The following is a 24,009-nucleotide window of genomic DNA, read 5'->3' as shown; positions in this document are numbered from 1 at the left end:
TGTGTTTGGGATTTTTTTTTTTTTTGTCTTTGATATTCAAGTGCCTGTTCATTAATACAACAATGCAGTGGAAAGGGGGACTGAGCCTGTGTCTGCTTCAGGAGATCAGTGCAAAACTGCAGGCACCAACCTGGCTGCTCCTCTGTGACCACGCTAAGTGTAGAAGGCTCCTCCCACCCGAAACACCAAGTCAGGCTTAGCCAGGATTTTCACAGTCATTGCTGCTAAAATGAGACATTTTGAGCAACTTTGCAAGAATTGTAAAAAAATCTTTTCAACTTGCTTCAGTTTTGTACAGGCACCTGCTTGGTTTTTTTTGTGGGGAAAAGATTCTAGGGGTCTTGAAGCATTCCTAAGTATGTTAATGCTTTATTCAGCACAACTGTTGGTGCTTGAGACCGTGAAAATGAGGATAATAAAGTGATGCTACTGTGTTAAGAACAAACTTATCCTACCTAGCAGGAAAGTTTGTAGAATACTTTAATAAATGGGAAGTTGCTGGGGAAAAAAAAAAAGCATCTGAGGTAAATTAGAAGATCCTGACTTTGCAGAAAGCTAAAGCTTGTACACTGACCCTCAGGTCTTATAACTGAGCAGTGTTAAGGGAAAGTTGCTCACTCTGCAATGGGATTAATGTTCACCTGACTGCATGGGATTTGTGTGCTCAGCTCTGCTGAAACCTCAGCCCTTCCCCTGGCACAGCAGAGCTGGGGCTGAAGCCCTTCCTGTCCAGCCAGAGACGCGTTTTGTGTGTGTACCTGTGTGCATGGGTTGGTTTTTTATCCCTCCTGTTCCACGTGTTGCTTTTGCTGTCCCTCCAGTGTCACTGCCACAGCACATCCCTGCTGACAGAACCACAGGCACAGTGAGCTGGGCACAGAAAGGATTCACAACAAAAGAGAAAGGGAGCAGGTAGCAGGCCACAGGGAAAAAGCCATCCTGGATGGAGAGCAAAGCTCTGGGAAGCTGGATGTCAGAGCTGAAGTAACTGCCCTGGCTGCCCAGCAAGTTTTTCTGCAGAGGACAGACAGTGCCCGTAGCAGTGCCCTGGGTGCATCACTTAACAGTCTGGCAACTTAATTGAAACTGGTGACAAAGTGTGTTTGGGTTAGTGTGACACTGGTGACAGGCTCCTGCCAGTCCTGTTACAGGACAAACCAGCTTGTGCTGCTCCAGCAGCGCTCCACAGCTCAGCCAGGGATGCCCAAGGCAGCAGCCAGGCTTTCTGAAGTGCCAGACACGAGTGACTCCCACCACTGCTGCCTTGTGGAGGCTGGCTGCCTCCTCCTGGCTCTCTGAGGTACAGACTCAGCTGGGACTTAGGTTTACAAACTGGCTTTGCTGGCAGCCTTCCTCAGGCACGGGGTTCTGGCTGATTTTCTTGAATTTTTTTCATAATTTTATTTGTAAGCTGCAGTGTTATTGTGAAAACTCACACATACAATTCACAGAAGACAAAGAGAATGAGGAAAAAAATTTCCAGAACAACACTGCCTAACATGATCAAGGTTTATTCTCTGCTTTACAGACTTGATTTTATATGCTTCAAAAGTAAAAATTCCGTTTCAAAACATTTATTCACAAACTTATTTGGAAAAAAACCCCAAAACAACAAAAAACAAAGAGAAACCCACAAAAACCAGCCCCCAAAACCCAACCAGCAGCTCTTCATCCCTCAGAAGGCTCCGCTTCACAGCCACAGGCCTGCTTTGATACAGAAACTCTCTCACATGGCACTGTGGTGGGCTCCTTGTTGGCTCAGGCCCACAGCAGAGTCAGGAGAGCCCAAGGCAGTGGCAGCACGCAGCCCATCCCACATCCCATGGGGGCTGGGTGTTAAAAAACCTGCAGGGGAGCCACTAGCAGCAGCCAACCATTCCCACCTCTCAACGCTCACTGGAAATTCCTGGGAGTTGGCTCTAATTGGCTCCAATTCTGCTCCTCTCTTGCTGAGCCACTTCTGCTAAGTGGCCACTTCGCTGTACTATTCTAAATAAGAACTAATGAGGACTTTCATTGTAACTCTCAGCACAGGTTTTCCAGTTGTAGCTGTAAGAAAAACCACAAATAAGAACAAGCCTGATGGCATGAGCAAGAGCTGACTGAAACCCAGTCTGCTATATCCACTTCTTAATCATTTGCATTTCTCTCAGCTCAAACTTCACAGATATTGTTTTGCTTTAGTTCACCAACTTAATTTTTAAAGATGTAGTTCTGTAACTTTTTTTTTTCTCAAAAATCACAAAAGAAAGATGATCAAGCAGTTTTACTTGATAGTATAAACTTCTATCAACCCCAGGCTGTATAAACTGTGTGGGATAAAAAAGAGAGGCCAAATAAGTTGGGGTTTTTTCTGCCTGGACCACTGAGGTCACCTACAATATAAGGAAATAATATTCTCCATTTGAAAGTTACTCGCCTTTTTGGAAGGGGAGAGAGGGGAGCCCTGCTAGTAACAAATTAGCCAACGTCACTCAAATAAGAACACGAAAGTGGTACATTTAAACAAAAGGTTCTTCCTTTGTCTCTTCCTTTGTCTCTGGCCACTTGCTTGTGCTTAGTCTGGGTCAGTTTTTGTCCTTGTACTCCTCCAGGCGCAAGAGCCACTTATTCCAGTACTGAGAGCACAGGTCAGGATCCATGAAATGCGGATGCGCCGGAGAGCCGTCCTTGTAGGCAACCACAATGAGCCCACAGCGAACCTGCAGCACAAACAGGGGCTGTCACAAACCCAACAGCTGTGTGCAAGGCCAAGGGCTAAACCTCACTGCAAAACATCTTCCTAACACACACATCTCACATAAGAAATGGGGAATAAAAAGGGGCAATAGCTTACTGTAAAACACTGGGAGAACTAATATTCAAATGCTCCAAAAATCCCGAGCCCGAAGCTCTGGGTAACTCCAGTGAAAACCAGGGGACATGAACTCTGAGGATGAGTGATAGTTAAACCCTGCAGATGCCAGGAAAATTGCCAGAGACTGAGGAGTTTCTGCCTGGGGCCATACAAACAGACTGATGCCACCCTCCAGCTTCAGTCTGGATAGAAATGGTTACTTAGGTATGTTCTGACATCTTTCATACCTGACAAATCCCAAATCCCAAACAGCCACTGGCAGTGGGGGCGGCAGGAAGCTACTAGCAGAATTCCAGCCCATATTTCACTCTGTCAGGATCATGTCTGTGGAGTGTTTGTGCTCACTGACCTCTACAGTATCCTAGAAAGTCCTATGCACAGCATACAAATTACTCTGCTCTCTTCTGCTTCTTATTTTCCCCCTTCAATATCTGTACTGAGGTAAAAATCCTTCAGGCCAAGCAGGCAGGCTAGAATTACTTTTGGAGTCTTTAAAAACATTAGTCCACAGTCTTCTGATGAAGTGATTCCAAATACACTGCTCTTCCCTGAGAAAACACTACAGCTTCCAGACACCAAGTGCATCACTTAGTCCCTCATTTGCTAGTGGGACACAGCAAGACAGGATGCAGGCAAGACCCTCCCATACCATTTTCTTGTTTGCAGGTTCTTTTGCTTTATTTCCTCTCCTGCCCCTTCCTACTCTTGACACAAGCAAAAACCACACAGGACAGAGCACAGGGGATTGCCCACATGCCAAGTACCTGGGAGTTCATCTGAGCATCCCTTGGTCCCACTAAGCACTTCCTTAAAACCACTGAAAATTCACTACTGGCAGCCAAGGGCAGCAGGATTAGCAGGAGTAGTGGAATTATTCCACAGTATGACATCTTAACCTGATCTCAGACTGGGCTCCTTTGTTACAAATCCTACCAACACTTCCATGATGAGCAGCAGGTTCTAAAGGCAGGAAGAAATGAAGATCACACAGGCATTGCTGCTTGTCTTGGCATGCAGCAAGCTTACTGACCTGGAAGTCATAATTGGCATCATGATTTATGGCTCCAATATATGCTGCAACCTGTAACGGGTTGTCATAAGTATTCTGCAGAAATGGCTTTGGCTTCTCTGAAGTTTTCCAGTCGATCACACACAGTCGGCCCCTGCACAGGAGAACAAGACAGGACAATGGTTTAAACTTAAGCTTAGTCTCAAGTAAGAAATAAGGAAGACAGCACATACAGATTTTTCACTCTCAGCCTGTTTCCCCCTGATGTCACAATGCTCATTATTATGACTAAACAAGTCTCTTTCACACTGGCAGTTTAGATCCCAAAAACCAAACTAGAACTAGCTTACACAAACCTGCCAGAGTTCCTGGAAATGCTGACGATTCCTTAAACCCGTCCCTTCTCCAGAAGGGAGCTCCCCACCAGGAAAAACAGCACTTCTGCCATGAGGATCATCCAGGGCAGTTCCTCCAGCCTGTTCTAGAGATCTGTCCAGCTTCCCCCAGCCACTCAGTCACACCCTGGCCCCCACGGCATCACACAACAGGAGTTTTAGGGAAGGGCACCTCACCGATACTTGGCCACGCAGTCGACCAGGCCCAGGTACTGCAGGGTCTCGTGGTGAACTCCACTTTCCAGAGCCTTCACCTCGCTGATGTCTTCCAAGACATGTTCCACACTGGATAAGTAGCCAGCCACGACATCAGCTTCACCCTGGTCCCTAGCTGCTGTCTCTTCAGACAGGAATATGGATTCCAAAGCTGAATGGAAGAGCTCTCCTTGGAGAAAAAGATCTAGGAAAAATGGGAAAACTCTCTCATATTTTAGACACTACTTTAGATTTTTAATGCTTCCTTTACTTTTTTAGTCTCAGTGATTACTCATACATACACTGGATAAACCAAACAGTTACTGAAAAACCTCACCATAAACAGCAGGACACATTGGTTTTTAAACGCTCAGGACTGTAGGAGTTCAAAATGCCTATTTCCATCTTGTTACAAAGTAGCTTTGTAACTGCAAAGAGGCTCAGTAACATCATCTGGAAAATACCTCTTTCTAATTAGATACTGGCAAATTGAGAACTAAAGGAAAGTCAGACAGGATTGAGCAAAGTATGCCTACAGTCTGACTCTCATTTCCCACAAATTTCTAAATCCATTTTAGTGGTCCCAGAACAAAGACCAGAGCTTAGGCTCATTGGTAACAGGTACACTCACAACATGCTCCCATGAAATGGAAACGACTTCATGGATTTCCAAACCATGGCCCATCATACCTGCCACCAACCCAAACTACTGCCCCTACTCTGCAATCACACTGTGGCTAGACTTACTTTTGGTGTACTCTTCGAATCCCTCTTTTCCAAGCTCCTCTATCATTTTCTGCTTCCATCTTTCCAGATAGAAAATTTGCTGAGGAGAGAGGGTTTGTTGAAGGATGCGGGTAACACTGGGCATCTTTGTTCTTTGCAACCCGATTTTCATGGGCACGTTTGAATCACTGCTGACAGGAAGAATTCTCTTGCTGGGGTTTATTAAAGGAACCCAGTTCTTGGGAGTTCTTGTCCCAGCTTTAACTGGAGGTGTGTGTTTAGCTGGTGGCCCGTATAACAAATTGTCTTCCTCAAGTATTGTCTCTGGTGTTTGGGCACTGGTTTTGTAAGATGTAACAGAGTGGACCAAGTTCTTGTATTTTTCTTGGTCAACTTGATCATAACTGTTTCCTTTTTTCTTTTTGCTATAAACACATGCAGAGGTAGACAGACACGTGTATGGGAATTGCTTTTGACAAAATGGTATTTGAAAAAGCACTTCCAGGCTCCCTGGCTTCCTGGACAGGATCTGTAGGAACTGCATCCTGACAAGAAGTGTTTGTGAGCAGTTAGAGTTTTCTTCCTTCTGTCAACAACAGTCTGTGGGTTACCATATTTTTTTCCTCCTGTGAAAGAAGAAATTTGTGTTTTACAGAGTCATAAAACTCTGCCACCATCCTATTTTTTTTTTGCCATCCTATTCTTTGTTTGCCCTTTGCCAAACAAAGAATTGCTATGACCAAAGTGTCTTCATTTACCTTCTATCACCTTTATTCTTCAGATAAATAAGATAAAAAAACAATGAGCAAGGAAAAGAGGAAATGCTCCTGAAAAAGAAGCCTGCCAAACCTGAAATCTGAAACACTTGAAGATTTGTTGCAAGTAGCTCAAGTTGCATCACAGGACATCCCTGCAGCAACAGTATCAGAATGCCATGGAAGTAGGCACAAAAACCAGACCTGCCACAATCGCCAAAAGGGGGAGGGGGAAATTAAAGCTACACAGAGGACATTGAAGCCAATCCACTGCTGTGAGGTATTAAAACTCTTAAGTTTATAGAGAATGACCAACTTAAGGGGATTGTGGGGCACCTTGCAGGGTATAAACCCACAATTTTCTTTTGTATCACTAGGAGAAAACAGACAGCAGCAGTATATACAATTGTGAGACTTGAAGCTAGAAAAGGCAAAGATGCACTGCAAATATTTTCAGATTCAAAGATTTTTTTTTAAAGTCCAGAAAAAAATATAAACTTATTTTTCCACACCAAGTTTCAATCATAGCTGTGCTTAAAGCCACTTAGGAAATTTAAAAGCAAGAACAGCATACAAGCAATGCCGTGCCCAGCACACCTTCCAGAGCTGCACTGGAAGCCCTAGGAAGTTTTTTGCACACGGATAAAATGTAACACTTCCACAGCAGCATTTCCCAGGAAGAACTGAGGCCCTAGTCTCCTACTGGAGTAACCTGTTTGCCATTCCAGAGTTCCCTCCACCCACTGCAAAGACAGAACTCCTGCTCACTGCCAGCCAACAGCAGCGTTCTGTTCCTGACAATCCCTCCAGCTGCTCTCCTCCTTCCCCACGCTCCTCACACAGCCCTGGGCTCCACGGGAAACAAAACCATGGCGAGTTACTTTGTGTGCACAGATCCCACAGATGCAGTGGCCCAGTGTGGGGGTGGGTGAGCATCTGTCACACAAGAGTTCCCAAAAATGGGGCAGCTGATTAGAAGAAGGCACCTGGCAGCAGCAGGCTGAGACCATAAATACCGCCCTTCATCGCTTCATCCGTGCAGAAAAATGGATCCCTTCCCTCTTGGGGCTCACCTCTAACTAGAGGTGCCAGAGCTGGGATTTCAAATAAAAGAGGAGAAATATATTCTCATTCCTGGGTGACAGTATCCAAGCTTGTGGATTCCCAGGCTGCTGTTTGGTGATTATTGACAGGCTCATTAATGGTCACTGTGGACATGCACTAATCAGAACAGAGCAAATGCAGGGCCAGTGGCTGTGGCTTTGTTACATAAAGCCACAGCACAAAAGAAAAAGTTTATTCTGGCTTTGTGCCACTGGAGGTAGCAAGAGGATGCCTGATTCAGCATAAATTCACTTGTAGTAAGCTGCTCCCTCAACACCTTCCAAGGAATAAATTTATACCAGATCAGTGTTTTGAATCACGGAGCTACTGAGATATGGAATAGTACGAGCTCCAGAGTTAAATTTAGTGCAACACAGTGCTTCAGTGACCAGCAGGAATTTTGATTTAACAGCCTTTGTTGTGCTGGGGAATATACCTGTGGAATTTCCAGTACTTGTGGAAATGTTTGTGCAGTGTATGAACAGAACCATGAGGAAAGGAAGAGTTTTCCAGCTGCTGTCCTGTTTTACAAAAGGAAAGAGGCTCTAGGATTGCTAAGAAATAAGGAACTCTTGTGCCCTGCTGAATAAAGAATCATGTGTTCTTCAATAAATCACTAAAGTGGCATTTCTGTACAGATAACTTACAAGAAAGAAATGGAGTGGTCGGGATCTACTCTTGTACACAAAGAACAGAATTTAATTGAGATTTCCCTCTGGGGAAGTGCCTCCCTTCCTTCTGAAACCATTTGTGGTTGAAGACTGGCAGAATTCCTTCAAGTGTTGCATGACGAGCCACAATGGAGAACTGAAAAAAAATTAAAATAACTTGGAGCTAAAAAAAAACCCCAAGAGGACTTTACTCTCCCAAGCAAGTTGACTCTGTAGCTCCAACAATAACTGAGCTAACACAACTGAGGATTTTTTTTTTCCAGTATAGGAATGAGTGTCTTAACTGAAGGAAATAGAAAGGTTTACTTAAGGAAAAGTTCACACCTATAAAAACCTACCTCCAGCTGTGTTTTTGCATAATAACCAGCATGGCTTTTTCTCCACAGAAACCTATCCAGCTAAAAAAAACCCAAAACACTGGCTTATTTCAGAGGTAACAAAAAAGAGCACTCCTAGACACACCTACAGACCTGTTGCCCCTTGTCCCTAATTTGAGCAGAACAAATCCACTGAGGAAGGTATAACTGTGAGATCCCTGCAGTTTTCAAAATACATTCTTGAACCTATCTGGGTTAAAATACGCCTCCCTCTTTTGGGATGTTTAGAGCACAAAGAGAGACAACTCGGCAACCCCGTTTAAAGCACAAACCCACACTTGTGAGCTTTACTTCAGGGTAGCTTCAACAGGCATCAGTTCCCAGTTCAAGCTCCATTCCCAGATCAGCACTGGGAAGGGAATTCGTGGGAAATAGGGCTGTAACACGAAGTCAGCGCTTTTGGCGATTTGTGAAAGAGCTGGGCCAACACCAGTGACCACCAAGTGCCCTCGGGCAAATAAACTTTCTGCGTGTGTCCGAAAACCCCAGTGCCGCACAGCCCGCCCGTGTGCGGAGGGGGAAAACCCACTCTGGACAAGGAGCCCCGCCGGACGCGGGCATGCCCAGCCACGGCAGCCCGGCCACGCTCGCTGACGGACCCGGGGGCATTGTGGGCCCCGGGAAGAGCGGCACCTTTCTTCTTTTCTTCCCCTCCCTTGTCCTTCCCTCGCCCCCAGGCCCGCCCGGCCCCGCGGCCCTCACGACCCGCGGCTCCGCGTTACCTCAGCCGCGCTTCCCGCCACCACCGCGGGCGCCACCGCGCAGGCGCGCCCCGCCCGCCGCCTCTGCCGCGCTCATCGCCCATGCGCCGCCCGCTGCCTCATGGGACTTGTAGTTCCCAGCACGGCCAGCCCCCAGCCCTTTCCCCTTTGTTGAAGCGCCCCGAAAGGTAGAGAGGGGGGTATACCTGTTCTATGTCGCGCTCTTTTTGTATTTTTTGAAAGGCTGTAAGGAAAACAGCCGAAATCTTTAAATGCAAGCCGAAAAACTAAAGCGTTGTGGTGCCGTCTTGGATGAAGGCAAGAAGCGCCCTGCCCTCACCAAAGATGGCGAGTGCCCCTCAGGGGGTGTGGCGGCGGCGGCTCCGCCCGGGTTATATGAGGAGGAGGTGGCGGGGAGGAGCAGAAAGAGAAAGGTGTAGGGTGGTTGTCTGCGCCTGGAGATATGGCTCTGCTCCGTGGGGACGCGCAGGACAAGGTGAGGCTGGCGGCCCGAGTCTGGCTGGGGCGGGCGGTGAGGGCGCAGCCGAGCCGGCCCCGCGGCGTGAGAGGGAGCTCCCCGCTCCCTCTGCCCCCGGCAGTGCTGGGACGGTGACAGGTTTTCGGCTTTTGCTCCGTTTAGGACTTTTTTAAAAAGACGATAAGTCGCCTTAGTCCTCGTGCCTTTGGCGCGCCGAGGTCACCTGAGGGCAGGGGGTCGGAGTGGCCGGGGCCAGCGTGGGGAGCAGCCCTGAGGGGAGAGGTGCCCGGGGAAAGAGGAGCGGGTGGGAGCATTAAAGCCGGAGAGGAAAGGAGGAAGAGGAGGGAAGGGCAGGGCTGTGCAGCTGCCGTGAGGCGGTGCGGGCTGCGCTCCGTGCCGAGGCGGGAGCAGGTGATAACCGGGGAGCTGGGCCTGGCAGGTGACGGATGCAGGAGCAGGACCGGCCCCGGGCGCTGCGGGCCGGGTGCTGCAGGGGGTTAAACTTGCTCTTCGCCGGTGGGCCAGCTGCCCTGCCGTGTCTGTGAGCGCCTTCCTGGCTGTGTGCTCTGCGGTAATTAGGCTGTCAGCTGTCACTTCACCTGCGGTGCCCCTTTGCCTTGGTTGTCACATCAGCAGCTCGCTTGGTCTTCCTTTCTCCGGAGAAGTGTTGAAGCTGTAGGTGCCAAGGAGCTTCATGGCTTTCCCTTTAAAGCAGCACAGGGGATTTCCTAATGTTAAGACTCTCAACTTCTCAGAGGAAATGCAAGTGAAATGCTGAAGCAGGAACTTTGTGAATTAATGTTTATGTAGCGTAGACAATGATTGGAATTGTCTCTTCTACTGGACGAGCTGCTTGGGCTAACCTACCTAAACTCCCTGGTTTAATAACTACCCTCAACACACCTTGAGAAGAAGGCAAGGCAGCCCTGTAAGAGTCAGCAAGTTGCCTATTTGCCTTTCATATTGTCACATCTGCATGTGGTTTTGCATTGTGACTAAGCTCACTGGCAGGAAGATGACTTTGCTTTAAGCTGTTAGGTGAGCTGGAAATCTCTTCAGTCTGGGTTTTCTCCAGCTTTTTGGAGCATGTATATTAACTGACTTGGGGGCTAGAAATACACCAGCCTTTATTGACTTCTGGATAATTTCCTTTTCTCTGCTTCTTTCCCATATGAATCTTGTTTTGAAACAGTCCTGAGTCAGTAAGACAGGCAAGAGTTTGTAGAAGAAGCATTTTCTAGTAGCTTGCTGTGAGCTGGCCAGTGCTTTCTTTTCTGCTGCATGTGAAACTCTTTGTATTAAAGTGTCTGCCCTTGGAGAATACTGGAGGGGAAGGTCAAATATCAACTCTCTTGCAACATTTGGTAACTATTGAGTGTTTATGTGCCTTTCTAACTCAGACAGGAATATTGGGGGGAGGGGAAAATGTTCTTGTGGCGGGGGCTGGAGTAGCTTTAAACTCTGATGCTCAATGGACAAAGATTAGCTTGTTTTAGGTTGTAGGGTTGTCTTGGGATTCCAGCAGCACGGGGGAGGATAGAAGTGCTCCTATCTTGTCTGTTCCTGTTTAAGCAAAGAAACAGCAACATGGAACTGGGGTGTGAGCAGTAGATAAAACTCATGCCTGTAAAGGAAACTTCATTAGGAATTAACTTAAATAGGAGCCACTGTTAAGTACAAACTAAAAACTGACCCTGAGGTGGCAAAGCAGGAGAGGATCAGGATATGTAGGAAGAGGAAGGGAGGGTAGGATAAAGGTGATTGAAAGTGCAGTGGAAAATAAGGTGTAATCTGTCAGGGGGGAGGAAAAGGCACTTCAGAATTTGAAGTGAGTGGTGGGACTTCCAAGCTAAGCTTGAGTAAATACCTTGGTATTTCCTAATGTCACTGGCTTCATGGTATTTGAAGGCTTCAGTCTGCAGTTGAAATGTTCTAGATCAAAATGCTAAGAGCATGTATTGTAGCACCTCTTTCACACAGCAATCAGTGGAAGACAAAATGTTGTGTCATGGCCTGGGACTTGCTCTTATCACTCACAAGTGGTGGCTCTGCTGGACAAATTCTGCTGCACATTCTGGAAGGAATGAGACCGTACTGGATCTTGTGCTTAGCAAAAAAACCTGCTTCTGCTTGCTGCTGAGCCTGAAATGAAGCAGGGAGGTGAGCTGCTAGCAAGGTGCCAGCTCCTGGACAGGGATAATGGCCTCTCAAGGACACGCAGCCTCCACGGGGCTGGCCCGGCAGTTTGGGCTAGCGGGAGGTGAAGCCAGCACGGTGAGGCTGCCCTGTTCCTGACACTCCCTGCCACCAGCTCTGGCCTCACTGTAGGAGGTCAGCAAAGCGTTCTTGGGGAATGCTGACTGTGGCTTGGGGTTTGCTGCTGTTGCACCATTTCCATTTGTGCTGGGCCGGGAGTGCTCAGCCCCAGGCCGTGCTGTGCAGGCACACGGGGAGCTTGCCCTGCACGGCCAAAGCTGTGCTTGACTCCTCAACTGAGGAAGCCGTGCCTTGGCTGGAGGTGTCCTGCATGCTGCTGGAGGAACAGGGTGAGCCAGCGAGGCTTTTGCTCGGAATGTGGCATCCTTGAATGTTTGTAGAGTCCTTTCCTCTGTCAGGAGGTGTGTGACCTGCAAGTTCCTGCAGAGAGTGATGCAGAGATCCCTCTGGCAGGAGAGGGCCACTTTATTGCACAGCCTGAGGCAACAGATGCTCTGGGTCTTCTGCTTCCTTGGCAAGCACTGCATTTGCTGAGGAATGCCATTTCAGTGTGACTACACTGAGCTGTTATTCCCTCTTTGTCGGTGTTTTAAGCAAAATAATTCAACCTTTGCATCACTGGAGTTCTTCAGTTTGAAGTCACAAATTTGGGGAAGCATTTTCCATAGCATGAGTAAGCAGTGCTTCAATTTTCGTGGTTGTGTGTTACCAGACCACTTCAGGTCTGTTCAGCTCAGTGTCAGAGTGGTGACAGCAAATTGCCACAAAGGCTGCAAAATCCAAGCTTCACATGTGCTCTGTAGTGCTGCATGCTTGCAGTGCACTTTCAGATGTCCTTTTAGTATCCTGATTAAAAGGAAACTTAAGCTGCTTGTGCTGAATATGACTAAAATGTAGTTCCAGCAGCTAATGCTGCTGATATCTGCTGGCCAGATCCCCTGGTGGCTAATTCCGGGTGTCAAAACAAGGCCCTCTGGAACTGAGGGCTCTGTATAAACTGCCAGAAAACACCATGATCTTTTAGTGCTCTCTGGAGAGCACCTAAACAGCTTTAATTAGAAAGCCTGCTCTGTAAAGAGTAATGGGTTTTAGGTAGTGGCAGATGTAATTACTTCTGAAGTCTTGTTTGTGGGCTGTCGCTTGAATGACAGCAGGGAGGTGATCAGTAAGGGGAGAAGGTTTTTAAAAGGTAGCTGACAATTAGCAGAAAAGTCTGACATGTGAGCCCTTGTGGAAGGGCTCCTTGCTCTTCCAAGAGCCTGGCTATGTGGAAAACCCCTGGATTAATCTGTCTTTGACAACAAATACATATTTCACAAGCAGTCAGAAGTTGTACACAGTTGCTTGCACTGGCAGATTCTTTTGTTAGAATGCAGAAGTGACACCGAGTCATCCGGAGCTGATGCTAAAACTGCAAAGGGTGGAACTGTAAAAGCAGCAGCTCAGGCCTCTCACCAGAGCTGAGAGACTTCAGTGGCTGAGGGCATTTCCTCCCACTGGGTGTCTGCAAGCATCAAGATGTGTTTGCATTTGGGTGAGGCCTGATCAGAAATGTAATGTCTGTCAGGCAGAAGTCTGGGTAGCTGATGGTCATCACTGCCTTGTATTTAAGTGATCCAACTTTTTTTTTTTTTCCCTAGCATCTCTAACAAATAAAAAAAAAAAAAAAAAAAGGCAAATGTTCTAAAATTCTACCTGGATTGGGCACAGTAATGATCTCTGCTGTTTCCTGGGCTTCTAGATCAGGTGTTTATCATGGTATCCTAATTAGTACCATAATATCTATTTATAGTCTTTCAGCCCTGAAACCTAGAAATCTTAACTAGTATGATGTCTATGTTATTGTGAAGGGCTCTGATTTGTTCTGATTTACCAGTTGGACAGGTGGACAGTATCTGTTCTGAACAGGGAGTAGTTTTGCTTGAATCCTCAAGAAACCCTAGGAATCCTGAAACAAGTCTCTGACGAGTCCTGAGTTTAGAAGTGGGAGGTGTCAGAGAAGCTGTAACAGTTTCTGGAGTCACTGCAAATCAGAAGCTGCTTCTGGTGAAGAGAAATGAGAGTTGGAAGTGAGAGTACTGTGCTGGCTCAGGGAGAGTGTTTCAGTTTGCAGCCCAACCCAGCTGTTTCCATCCTGTGTGTCCTCTGTAACTATTTGGGCATCTGCTACCAGTGAGGAATAATTCTTTCCCAGCTGCTGAGCTTGGATTATATCCCTTGAGGGTATGGAGTGACAGACTGGTTTCTGGTAACTGGATGGGGAACTTTCAGTTCTCTTGCCCCACTGCTTGGAGTCTGGGGAGGAAGTAGTGATGTCCTAGCAGAGAAATGCCTCTGAATACGAAGGAGCTGCCAGAGAGTGAAGATGGAGGGGTGACCTGGGAAAGCCTTGTGTTGGATGCCTGCTGTAGTAAAAGGACAAGCCTGGGGCCTGGAGATGCCTGTTTAATTCCTTTGCTCTGCAGAGCCTTCGTGTGCCCGTGAGGAGGCTGGTCCCCATTCCTGCTTGTAGGATGGGTGCAGGAGAGATGGTGGCACGAAAGGTCCTGCATGCAGAGCAGGTGCTTGTGTGGGTCAGGGGTTGCTGTGAGACATCTGCCATGGGTGCTCCCTGAGTTAGTGCTTTACAGAGCTGTGCTGACAGGACTGGGGCTTCATGCTTCCCCTCATTCAGGGGACAAATGCTACTCCAGCACTTTTTGTCGGGAAACAAAGCACTCTCTCCTCCCAAGCTCAGACAGTGTGAATGTTCCCTTTGTAGTCTGAGCCGTGATTTTGTAATCCTAAAGGTCTCTGGCCTGGAGTTAGGAGCCCACAGTGCCCTTCACAGGACTAGAGCAGACTGGGGTCTTAAAATCCTTGGTTTCATATAGCTCGAGATCCTATTTGCAGTTTGTGCAGGGTGCCAGGAGATACATGCTTGTGACATGTTAACTGCTTTAATCTGACCAAGCAGGACCACCTAATGTTTGTGCTTGTCTGTCTCCTGTGTAGGCAGCTACTGGGCATGGAGGGGCCTAGACAGCATCTAATCACAGGTTACTTTCTCCACAAGAAAGAAAGCAAGCAAGCTCACAAATTCAGGACTGTCTGATTTGTGTAATTCTTTCCTTAGTTTAGCTGAGAGGAAATGGTTTCCTTTGGCTTATCATACTTTCCAGACTCAGCAGTTCATATTGTTAGCACTGCTGATCCTGTTTGGACAGCAAATAGATGTAAGCAGGATGTAAAACACTGGGGTCTGCATCTTGCTGCTTTGGCTGGTGGTGTTATCTGCCTGGGAAATGGGAAACACCAACCGGCTTGCCTTTCATTTGGCAACAGTGAGCTGTGCTCCCAGTGAAACTAATGCCTGACTGGTGGCCTTCTACCTGTCCTTCCTGCCTGGAGGGGACAGCTTCTGCCCAAGCCTGTGTCAGTGACCTGTGAACCATGCACCTCTGTTTGGCTTGTGCCTCCCTAGCAAGGACCAGAATTGCCTGCCTGTATGGGAACATAATTGTCTGTCCTAAGTGGTGACTGGAGGGAAGTGATTGTTGTTGGAGTCCCTGTAGAGTTTGGGGTCCCACCATGTCCTGTGGGACATGAACAGTGCCTGGGACTGTTAGGAACTGTGCTCCAGGTCATGCTCTGTCAGTGTGCTCGCTACCAAGGCAATGCCCAGGATGGGCTAAAACTCTTCTGTCCTTCCCATCTTCTGGGAAGCTTAATGTGTTTGCATGCAAGGTCTTTCCATAGTTGTAAGGCTTAAAATGTTTTATCTATTACTTATCTCCTTTTAATTCTAGCTAACAGTGAGGATGCAGCAGACAAGTGTTTTTAGCATGGCTGGAGGGTGCAGTGGCTGGGGTGTCCCTCACTTATACATGGCAGTCTGATCATAGGGGAGAGCAGTGGCAGGGGCAAGTGCTCCCTGTCCTGGCAGCTGTGTCCTCTGCAGGCAGCCAGAGAGACTTGTCACATACCAGATCTGGGCTGCAGATGGCCAGCCTAGGGGAGGCATTTTCCAGAGCCTTTTGGAAGCAAAGCTTCACCTTATAACAGGCAGCCTATCAAGAGTTCCTAGGCAGCTTTGCAGAGGCTTGAGGCAGTATTTAGCCATCTGTGATGTGCTAGGACTGCTCAGATCCTGGCAGCCTTTGCCTGTGAGCTTGGGTGCTGAAGCTTAGTGTACACTGCAGAGGTAGGAGCAGGCTCCTGGCTGGTGTGGTCTGTGCTGCAGGGTGGTGAGATAGCAGTCCTGGTGCAGTTTTCTAGCCTGCTTTTCTGAGAAGGCCTTCAGAATTATCTCCAAAGGGTAACTTCAGCATTCCTCCTGGCCCTGATGGTCGCTTTTCAGCAAACTTCCTGTGTTGTGACCTTGATCTCTGGTGGTTTCTCCCTTATGCAGAAAACAGCAATGATTTGTCAGGCTGCAGCAAGGGAGGGCCTCTTAGGACACAGTCTTCATGTGTAAGCTGGAGGATCTTCTGCTGAGAAAGCTATTCTACTGCTCTTTAAAAGTTTGAGTAGTCTTGAAATGATGTTCTGGGTCTAAGCTGTTGGAATGAATGAAGAAATAAGCCTCCAAAGGAATGCTGGCTCAGTTTATGGCTCTTTGAAGCACTGGGAAAGGAATTCTGATCGTGTGTACCTGAAGGCAAGTGTGTAGTGCATGCAGTGTGATTCTTGTTCAGGACTGATGATCAGTCAGCTTCACTAAACCTGCTTATTAGGATTATTCTCTTGCAGCTGAGGTCTGTATCTGTAGACCTGAATGTTGATCCTTCTCTCCAAATTGATATCCCTGATGCCCTAAGTGAAAAGGACAGAGTGAAGTTCACTGTGCACACTAAGGTAAAGTCATGGGCAAAAAGGGGCTGTGCAAGTAACAGATGTATTTGCTGTACACATACCTGCAAAGATGGGCTTGGCAATGAAGAAAATCTAATTAGATGGAGATTTCCCACTTAAAGGTGGCCTGAGGATATGTGTATATATATGTGTATATATATGTGTATATATATATATGCAGAAACTTCAGATTTCCTAGGATCTGAACTCTCTTAACAGAGGCAAGTAGCTGATGGCTTTGCTAAGGAATCCTAGCTAGACACCAGAAGGGTGGGGGATAGGAAGGCAGCTACTGTGAAATGTCACAAAACAAACTGCATTAATGCTGTCCTACAACAGTACTTTTTTTTCTAACAGTCTCCTTAGTGGTGCTGTTGAATAAGTGCCAGCTCAGCTAAAAGGGAGTGGGCAAGGCTCTTAGTAAGCAGAATAGCTTCCTTTGGAAATGGACAGAACTGCTTCTAAAAGCACTGATTTACAAAACAGTAGGGCTTCTATATATTCTCTTCCAGACTACACTGCCAGCTTTTCAAAGCCCTGAGTTTTCAGTTACAAGGCAGCATGAAGACTTTGTGTGGTTACATGATACACTCACTGAAACTGAAGAGTATGCAGGACTCATTGTAAGTACTTCCTAAAGAATGTGATTCTAAGTGAAAAACTGTAGCAATCTAAAGTGCCTACTAATAAGGGCATGAAGTATGTTTTACCAGTGTTACTGGTGTTCTGTGACTTGGGTGTTCCCTACACTTCCCTACACTTCCTGTTGCCTTAATTCCTAAACAGTTTGAGTGGTATGGCATTTGTGTTAACTCTGCACATAGCTTGGAGCAGCAAAAGATGCTGTGAGAGTCCTTGACTCTGTGGTGGTATTAATATCTGCCAGAAGGTGGCACACTGAAGTAGCCTATTAAATGTGGGTTTTCCTTCCTATCATGATTCTTTAAGAGATGGCTGGCATTGGGGTGGATTACAGAAGCTGTTGCTCTGCGTTGGTTTCCCTCCTGGGGAGGGATGACACAAACCAGGAACCTGGAATTCCTGGATCATGCACTCTTTACCACACTTTCCTATGGCCAGGCAAAAGAGCCTCCTTCTAGAGAAGGCTAGAAGTAATCTTGGACAACTTTATTTGCTAATATCCATGACTAACCAATTCCATGCCTAGATACCTCCAGCACCTTCAAAGCCTGACTTTGATGGTCCCAGAGAGAAGATGCAGAAGCTGGGGGAAGGAGAAGTGTCCATGACAAAAGAAGAGTTTGCCAAAATGAAGCAAGAGCTGGAAGCGTAAGTAAAGGAGTCTACTGCCAAAAGCTACATATAGAGAAGCCTCCTGGGACAGCAACTCATTTGGTGATAACTGATCTTGAGTGTCTCTGTTTTGAAGGGTGTCTTGAAAATCCTGGAGCTGGGGAGTGGCCCAGCTTCTCCAGCTTTCAAGCTGGAAAACTTCCTAGCTAAAGAGATTGAAAGTAGCTTCGCTATCACAAGCTGGCCATTTCAGAAGTCTGCAGTTGAATATTTTCATGGGCTAAAATTAAAGCAATTCTTTGTATACTGAAGAGGGTAGTACAAAGAAGATCTGTCTGTTGTTTCCTTGCAGTGAATACCTCGCTGTCTTCAAGAAGACTGTCTCATCACATGAGATCTTCCTGCAGCGGATTGCTTCTCATCCTGTGCTCAGCAAAGATCGCAATTTCCATGTTTTCCTGGAGTATGACCAGGACGTGAGACTTTTTTCCTTGTTTCCCTTTCCAAGCGAGACAAACTGTTAGAAGTGCTGTTGTTTTTGCTGGGCACAGTCAGAATGTTCTGTGGACCTATGTGCAGCATCAGCAAGTAGATATTGCAAGTATTTCTGTGAGATGACTGAAGGGTGAAAGCCTGACCTTTACACCTTTCTCTGTTATAAATCTCACCGTGCTTTTAAATCCTTGTCGAGTTGCTTAGGAAGATGCCTTTGCATGTTTTTATCTTGGGAACATGTATGGCTCTGGTGTACCTGTGCTGTGTTGCATGGTCCTAAAGTGGAGGAATGTAGGTGTATTAAAGTCACTCCCAATTATGAGTGATAGATGCTGAGCCAAGATATGCAAGGAGAAACAGAGCTGTTTATGGGGATTGGAAAAATCCGTGGCACCAAACAGTTGAACTGCTTGTAACCAAGCCACGTGTTACATGTTACATTTTTATATGGGTATTATGGAGGGCTTGGAAATCAACCTGCTCTTTCATATGCTAAGTGTAAAGGATGTTACTAACATTGCAAGTATCAAAACAGTCACTTTTTTTCCCTCCCCGGGTATAACCTTAAAGCTGCTTTGGCCTCTCTATTACAGCTGAGTGTTCGGAGGAAAAACACTAAGGAGATGTTTGGTGGCTTTTTAAAAAGTGTAGTAAAGAGTGCTGATGAGGTCCTCTTCTCTGGAGTCAAGGTAAGGTTGTTGCTTTGTCTCTTACCCTAATTTTGATTGTTTCTTTCTTCCCGCTCCAGGGAAGTTACTCCAGGCTTGCTGTGCATGAGGCTCAGCTACTGACATTACCCTTCTTTGTTACTGCTCTCCCAGTTGAGGGGAGTAGCCTGTATTAATTTGATTTCTATAGAAATAAGACGCTGTAGCTTTCGGCTGTTCAATTTTAGTGTATAATTCAAGTTTCTGGATGCAGAAGACCTGCCTTAATACCTGATAATGGAGAGGAAGGAATTATACCTTCAGGAAATATCCTTGTGGCTTTTGTCTACTTCGGAGCTCTGAACAGACATGATTTATGGGTTTCTGCTTATACTAGACAAGATCAAATACCAAAGACTCCTGTAACTGGTCTTGCTCCAGCTTTTGTGTTGTGTTGCCATGGCAGCACTTCCCAAAAAGCTTGTTGTCCCATGAGCAGTGTCATGAAACTTTACGATATGTATCATGTTTGGTGTGGATGAGAAACAAGCTTGTAAACTGCTTTGTCCTTAGCTACAGTGTTGCAGCAAGCCTAGGAAATAAAATTCCAGCAGCTGGGAGTCCTGAGGGCTATCCCATAACTTACTGGCTGCTTCAGACAACCTGCATCAGTATTTGAGTGTGCCAACTTCATCTTCACTGCATAGTGAGGGAGAAGTTTGCCATGTGGTTTGGGATGTCAAACCCTTGGCTCACATCCTGTCTTGAACAGTTTTTCCACAGGGATTGATGGGCTTCAATCTCAGGCCCAGGTTATGGTTGTTTCTTTGGCCCTTGCTAAAATAGGGAAGAGCTTGTGTTCTGCAGTTACTGACTTAACAGGCCATGTTCTTTTTCAGGAAGTAGAAGATTTTTTTGAGCAAGAGAAGACTTTTCTTGTGAACTACTACAACAGAATCAAGGATGCATGTGCAAAAGCAGATAAGATGACAAGATCTCATAAAAGTGAATCTTTTCAAAGCCCTTTCCAGAGATCATGCAGTTTTGATGATTTCAGCCTGAAAACCTTGTCTTGTTCTTGCAGATGTTGCAGATGACTATATTTATACTTCAGCTTGTTTGAACAGCCTGGCATTAGAAGAGCCTACAGTTATCAAAAAGTAAGCAATACCAACTGTTCATAAACATATCCTGAGTCTGGGAATACCAAATATCTTCTGTAAAATCCAGAGGATTGAGTCATAGATGGTTTGAGGTTCTTGAATTGCATGCAAGTGGCATTAAAACTTTCCTTCTGGCACTCCTGCTGTGGCAGACTTAATGTTATCAATTGCACCTAACTCAGAACTAGTTGATCACTTGCCAGTTGTGGCCTAGAGGTTACTTGTGCTGGTCATCAAAATCCTTCTAAACAGAAATCTCCTTGATTCTCTTCAGGTCACAAACTGCTGGTGACTCCTGAAGAAAGGGTTTGTGTGTGTTCTAATGTGTTGTTAAATATAACTGCACTAGGTCAGCTTACACTAGGTCTGTAGTATCTTCTGGACCTTTGCACTTCCAGAATAGTAGGGGATTTTAAAGCCAGGGGAACTCAGTTGTCTTTTTTGAGGTGACTTCTTCCACCTTTTGACTTTGCTATCAATTTACCAAGACCTTGTTGAAACAGAGTGTATAGCTGAATAAATAAGTCAGCTCATCCCTCTTGGATAGCAGCAGAGAAATTCTCCAGAGGACCTTTATGCTCTGGAGATGAGCATTGTTACATTCAATGGTGTTGAGCTGCTCAGCTGTACTATTCTGGTAGGCTGGGATCCAGCACATTCAACCTTTTCTCTAGGTCTTTGCCTAAATGAGGTTTTTTTTTTTTTAAAGCCCTTGTTTGGATCTGTATACAGGAGTACACTCCAGCCTTCAGCTTTCTGGTTTCCTGCCAATTGATCCTGTCATTTATCAGACTAAGAAGTATCTCAAACTTATTTATGCTTTTTTTTTTTTTTTTTTTTTCCCCTTCACTAGGTACTTGTTGAAAGTTGCAGAGCTCTTTGAGAAACTCAGGGTAAGAAGCTTTGCTGGGGGTAGGTGTGTGGGGGGGAGAATCTCTGACTCTGAATGTTGCCGTTCTGTTACACACCAACTAACTGATTTTTTTTTTCCCTTCTGCAGAAGGTAGAGAGTAGAGTTTCATCTGATGAAGACTTGAAGCTCTCTGAACTGTTGAGATACTACATGCTCAATATAGAAGCTGCTAAGGTGAGAAGAGTTTTCTTTTTGAAGCTTAGTTTTGTTATGGGCAACATGACTCACTCATGGTATTCTTTGTGCTTTAAGAAGACAGGAAAGTGGACCCTTGTTTTGCCTAAGAAACCTGAGACTCTTAAACCACAGCAGAATATAGAAGCTATATATTAGCTAGCTGGAGCCCAGCCACTTACAGAAGACTTGGACCAATTTTTCTTTGGCATGTAAAGTGGAAGAACTCTTTAAATTTCTGTAAGTTAGAGCAAACTGAATTTAAGTCTGCAGCAGTTCTTTTCTTGTTCCTTGCCTGAGTAGTCATGGACTTGCCAATAAAATCAATGATTACTAATTAGTAGTTGGGATTGATTTCAGGATTTTTAGAGTACCTTAGCACAAATTCATGGTAACTTGTGAAGGCTATTGGAGTCTGAACTTCCAAGAGGGCTTTGGTAGATTGATGTGACTGCAAAAGCCTTGCTGGCAACACTTTTTCTAATCAAAACTTGATTTGACAGGGGAGATGACTATGCTGCAAAAATGTATCTAGGTGCAACCTACTGGGCCTCTTCATCTAGTGTCTGACCTGTAATGTCTGGTACCCCAGAACATCCCCAGCCTCCCTCCGTGGGTGTACTGTTATATAGACATCACAGCTGTACTCCTGCTGCATTAGGAAAGGATTGGCTCAGAGACCTGTACTACTTCTCCTGTCTAGGTTAGTGCCGTGCTTCAGTCAAACTGTCAGATCTCCAACAAATTAAATGTCTGCTGGAAGTAGACTGAGGGAATTCAGAAAGTGCTTTTTGCTCTTAGTAGAGACATCCACCTTACAGCAGGAGAAACGACTTTAAGGGAAGAAACGATGCCTACAGTAGCCCTTAGACTTCCTTCACTAAGGCAAAACTGGCTGTCCTGAAAATGTAGTGCTGCACTGTCAGAGGCTGCCAAGAGCAGGCTGTAATAGCTTGTTTGAAAAAGCAGAATCTGGTGTTGAAAAAAGTGAAACCTCCTGCTGCTTAGGTGGTTGTAACCTCAGTTTGGGAAGTAGTCCTGCTAAGGCTCTGGTGTGCTATTTCTGTCTCTTCAGGATCTTCTGTACAGACGAACCAGGGCTCTTGTTGACTATGAGAACTCGAACAAAGCTCTAGACAAAGCCAGACTAAAGAGCAAGGACGTCAGGCTGGCTGAGGCACATCAACAGGATTGCTGTCAGAAGTTTGAAAAGATTTCAGAATCTGCTAAACAAGGTAAAACAGGCTTTGCTGAACTTAGGCTTAAAGGAGAGCTTAATGCAGTCGAGGTCTCCATCTGACCTTCAGCTACTGAAGGCTCCTGAACAAACAGTCTGGACCTCCCAAGGACAGTAGAGATAGATGCTGTAAAACAGCTAAACATTTTTTAAAGCAATTTTCTGTAGCAGAGCAGTGTCAGTACTACACCAACCTTATTTATAAACCCCTAGTATTTGCTTTTTGGACTGAACTCAGCCTCCGTGTGACTGTAACTACTAGAGGGTAACTAAATATCTCAGTCAGAACTGTGCAAACAGGCTTTTGCTCTGTCCTAATACAGCTGAGTGCCTTATACAAGAGTTTCACACACTGGTTTTCAGTAGAAGAGTATATGTATGTATATTTATATATATATATATATTTATAATATGCTTTCATGGTATACATGCTGCTCCTTTTGTGTATTTGGCTTTTAAATAATCCACGTTCTCACAGAGCTTGTGTGGCTTATTTCTGGTTTGTTCCAGCTGTCTTCCTACAAAGCTTTTCTGTCTTAAGCTGTCTGTGTATCATGTGATGACTGCATCTCTTTCTAAAAACAGCATGACAAACTCTTGAACCTTTTTTTGATCAAATACTATAATCTGAGCTGCACAACAGAACTCCTGAAACATGAGGGGCATTGCTTGTCACACTTTGTCTATCTCTTACTTTTGTTTTTTCCTTCTCTACAGAACTGATGAGCTTCAAACAGAAGAGAATAGCAGCATTCCGTAAAAACTTAATTGAAATGGCAGAACTGGAAATAAAACATGCAAAGGTGTGTTTTCTTTGGAATTTAACAGCCATGGGTTGAGAGAAATGAGTAGTGTGTAACTGGGAGGATTTGCTGGGTCATCTGACTTCCCATCAGCCTCATCTGTGGGGTTTGACCCCTGCTGTGTCTAGAGGCAGCTGCTGCTTCCAGTGCTCCTGAATGCTGGCACAGGAGCACATCCTGCAGCTTGTGATCAGGCTGGCAGTCCTTGTCACTTGGCTTGTCAGTGGAGGGCATGTTGGCTTTATAGCAGCCTCTGCCAAGCTTTGCTAGGCAGGCTTGAAGGGTCTGTTAACTTAATGCATCCTCAGCTTCCTTTGAAGAAGGAAAGTCTAATGTCCCACTCCCTGAGAGCACTGGACTTTGCCACAGGCAGCTACTTCAGTGCTGAACTGGAATGTGACACGAAGCCTTGACAACACTGCTCAGTTTGGCCTACTTTAAAAGCTTCCTGTTGGCTCCTGCCCCTCTCCTTACCACAAACTGATTAATGGTTGCAGGCCTGCAGGAAGAGGCAGATTGCAGAATGTGTGATCTGGTTTTGGTTCTTTACTGCTTGAATGCTTGTCTTTGCAGTAGGAGATCTTTAGCATTGGCACAGGCTACAAAATCTGTGATGGACCCACTATTCGGGAAGCTACTTCATTGTGAAAGGCAGGATTTGAATTATCAGTCATCCTCATCTGAAACTAATTCTCTTCCTTTGCAGAACAATGTGTCTCTCCTGCAGAGCTGTATTGACTTGTTCAAGAACTGAGGAGTCTTACTCTGAAAATGTGACAAAAGCATCAATTGCACTCAATAGCCAGGAGCAACTTATTGGCTTGACTTCATTAGCTTAAAATAATATTGTCACTGAGATTGTTTCACTAATACTTAGGTATGTTGATAGTGATACATTGACTTTATTGGTATAAATGGGAGCTGAATTGTGTATGAATTGTCTGGATGTAGCTAACATCCTGTTGGCTGATAACTCAAAATGAGTCAAATGTAAGAAATTAATTT

At 45.7% G+C, this 24,009-nt stretch overlaps 2 protein-coding genes across 4 annotated transcripts; one reads left to right on the top strand and one right to left on the bottom strand.

The window, feature by feature from the left end:
• Window positions 1–1,586: 1,586 nt before the first annotated feature.
• MGME1 (mitochondrial genome maintenance exonuclease 1) lies at window positions 1,587–8,847 on the bottom strand. 2 transcript variants are annotated; one of them, XM_041424116.1, is made up of 6 exons: window positions 8,812–8,838; window positions 7,689–7,848; window positions 5,204–5,808; window positions 4,439–4,661; window positions 3,888–4,020; window positions 1,587–2,702 (listed from the first exon to the last, which is right to left on the bottom strand). In XM_041424116.1, exons 3-6 carry the CDS (start codon window positions 5,724–5,726, stop codon window positions 2,568–2,570), a joined length of 1,014 nt encoding a protein of 337 aa, XP_041280050.1. In that variant the 5' UTR covers window positions 5,727–5,808; window positions 7,689–7,848; window positions 8,812–8,838; the 3' UTR covers window positions 1,587–2,567. The 2 variants fall into 2 exon arrangements, with proteins under 2 accessions (XP_041280050.1, XP_041280051.1); XM_041424117.1 differs by lacking the exon at window positions 7,689–7,848 and having other exon boundaries at window positions 8,812–8,847.
• Window positions 8,848–9,209: 362 nt separating this feature from the next.
• Window positions 9,210–23,798, top strand: SNX5 (sorting nexin 5). 2 transcript variants are annotated; one of them, XM_041424086.1, is made up of 13 exons: window positions 9,210–9,286; window positions 16,217–16,321; window positions 16,831–16,941; window positions 17,487–17,608; window positions 17,925–18,048; window positions 18,661–18,756; window positions 19,614–19,719; window positions 19,799–19,874; window positions 20,731–20,770; window positions 20,878–20,964; window positions 22,040–22,199; window positions 22,919–23,004; window positions 23,711–23,798. In XM_041424086.1, exons 1-13 carry the CDS (start codon window positions 9,254–9,256, stop codon window positions 23,756–23,758), a joined length of 1,194 nt encoding a protein of 397 aa, XP_041280020.1. In that variant the 5' UTR covers window positions 9,210–9,253; the 3' UTR covers window positions 23,759–23,798. The 2 variants fall into 2 exon arrangements, 1 of the variants encoding a protein (XP_041280020.1); XR_005954067.1 differs by lacking the exons at window positions 22,919–23,004; window positions 23,711–23,798 and adding an exon at window positions 21,046–21,204 and having other exon boundaries at window positions 22,040–22,161.
• The last annotated feature ends 211 nt before the right edge of the window (window positions 23,799–24,009 follow it).

This window comes from Onychostruthus taczanowskii, unplaced genomic scaffold (assembly GCF_017590055.1).
Source record: "Onychostruthus taczanowskii isolate IOZ18803 unplaced genomic scaffold, ASM1759005v1 scaffold80, whole genome shotgun sequence".
NCBI classification, from domain to species: Eukaryota; Metazoa; Chordata; class Aves; order Passeriformes; family Passeridae; genus Onychostruthus; species Onychostruthus taczanowskii.
The sequence above is the reverse complement of the archived record's forward strand: the minus strand, read 5'-3'. Positions and strand labels throughout refer to the sequence as shown.

Excerpts from the sequence above, each read along its gene's own strand:
- MGME1 (XM_041424117.1), bottom strand. The coding sequence starts at position 5,726 with ATGCAGTTCCTACAGATCCTGTCCAGGAAGCCAGGGAGCCTGGAAGTG. Across the intron at positions 4,662-5,203 it reads ATTCGAAGAGTACACCAAAA|ATCTTTTTCTCCAAGGAGAG; the intron begins GTAAGTCTAGCC and ends CATTTTTCCTAG. Across the intron at positions 4,021-4,438 it reads GACTGCGTGGCCAAGTATCG|GGGCCGACTGTGTGTGATCG; the intron begins GTGAGGTGCCCT and ends TCTCCTGTGCAG.
- SNX5 (XM_041424086.1), top strand. The coding sequence starts at position 9,254 with ATGGCTCTGCTCCGTGGGGACGCGCAGGACAAG. Across the intron at positions 16,942-17,486 it reads AAGAGTATGCAGGACTCATT|ATACCTCCAGCACCTTCAAA; the intron begins GTAAGTACTTCC and ends TTCCATGCCTAG. Across the intron at positions 20,771-20,877 it reads AGCTCTTTGAGAAACTCAGG|AAGGTAGAGAGTAGAGTTTC; the intron begins GTAAGAAGCTTT and ends TCCCTTCTGCAG.